Below are 1,122 nucleotides of genomic sequence, written 5' to 3' on the forward strand. Positions count from 1 at the left end.
AAAAAAAAAAAAAAAAAAAAAAGACACAACAAACAAATCAAAAAGAGAAGCATAACTATTCTTTATTATGATTCTTTATAATCTCTCCCTTGGGTCCTAAAATACAACACTGTATCAGACAATGCTGTCAACAAATCTCACAGTAAAAACAACTTAAGTTGGAAGTTAGTACACTAGAGTCAGAGGACCAAAGCCAGCCAAACACCTGTTCGTGGAAATAAAGTTTTATTGGAACACAGCCAGGCTCTTTTGTTTACATACCAGCCACGGCTGCCTTCCTGCTACAGGGCAGGGCTGAGCAGTTGCTACAGGCTCCTTACCCGCCCCATCAATCTACCATATCTGCTCTAAGGGTAAAAAAGGGGACATACAGAAAAGCAGTTCTGAACCTAGAGCAAGAGGTTTATTATTATTTGTCCTGTGGGTAAGACTCAATTTGCATTAAGATGTGGGATTTAGTGTTCATTTACACAGTGGGGATAAAATGACTTTGGGTGTTTATTCATAGAGAAATAATAGACGCTTACGTGCTGAACTCAACTCTGCAACAGACCCAACGAAGACGTCCTGCGTGAACACTGGCTCATTGTCATTGATATCAAGAACTCGAATGCGAAGTTCTATTGGTTTCTCTAGGTTGTTTCCTCTCTCATCCAAAGCATAACCTACTAGCTGAAATCATGACATAAATAACAAATACGATTAGATTTAAGGTAATGTGACTGAACTACCATACTATGAAAAAGTAACAAAACAAATTATACCTATCGCCAAGGAAAAACCACAACCACATGTAAAACCATTCTTACCAAAAAATATGGTGTTTCTTCTCGGTCAAGGATGCTGGTAACATTCAATTCTCCAGTGTCTTTGTTAAAGACAAATATACCAAAAGGTGGCTCTGTGATCCCTTTTCCAGTGTATTTGTATGTAATTTTTACTCCTCTTTCTTCTGCGAGATCAGAATGTATCTAACAGAGAAATGTTTCAGGAATGTTGTGAGAAGAGCTTAGATAACGCCTCGAACATTTTTAAAGATCATTAACTAAATTATTTTGAAAAAAAGTTCAAACCATTTCTTTTTAAGCAAGTATATTCTATTTTTTACTTTTTTTTTTTTTT

At 36.1% G+C, this 1,122-nt stretch overlaps 1 protein-coding gene across 1 annotated transcript in view; it reads right to left on the reverse strand.

Annotated features, from left to right (window-relative positions):
• The window catches only part of DSG2 (desmoglein 2), a 50,333-nt gene that overhangs the window by 28,085 nt on the left and 21,126 nt on the right, over positions 1 to 1,122 (reverse strand). Inside the window, exons 4-5 of the mRNA XM_023510259.1 lie at positions 810 to 971; positions 528 to 672 (exon numbers count right to left, since the gene is read on the reverse strand). Coding sequence (XP_023366027.1) covers positions 528 to 672; positions 810 to 971 — 307 coding nt within the window. The remainder of the gene's footprint in view (positions 1 to 527; positions 673 to 809; positions 972 to 1,122) is intronic.

Source organism: Otolemur garnettii, unplaced genomic scaffold (genome assembly GCF_000181295.1).
Source record: "Otolemur garnettii isolate 467f Iridium unplaced genomic scaffold, OtoGar3 scaffold00012, whole genome shotgun sequence".
Lineage (NCBI taxonomy): Eukaryota > Metazoa > Chordata > Mammalia > Primates > Galagidae > Otolemur > Otolemur garnettii.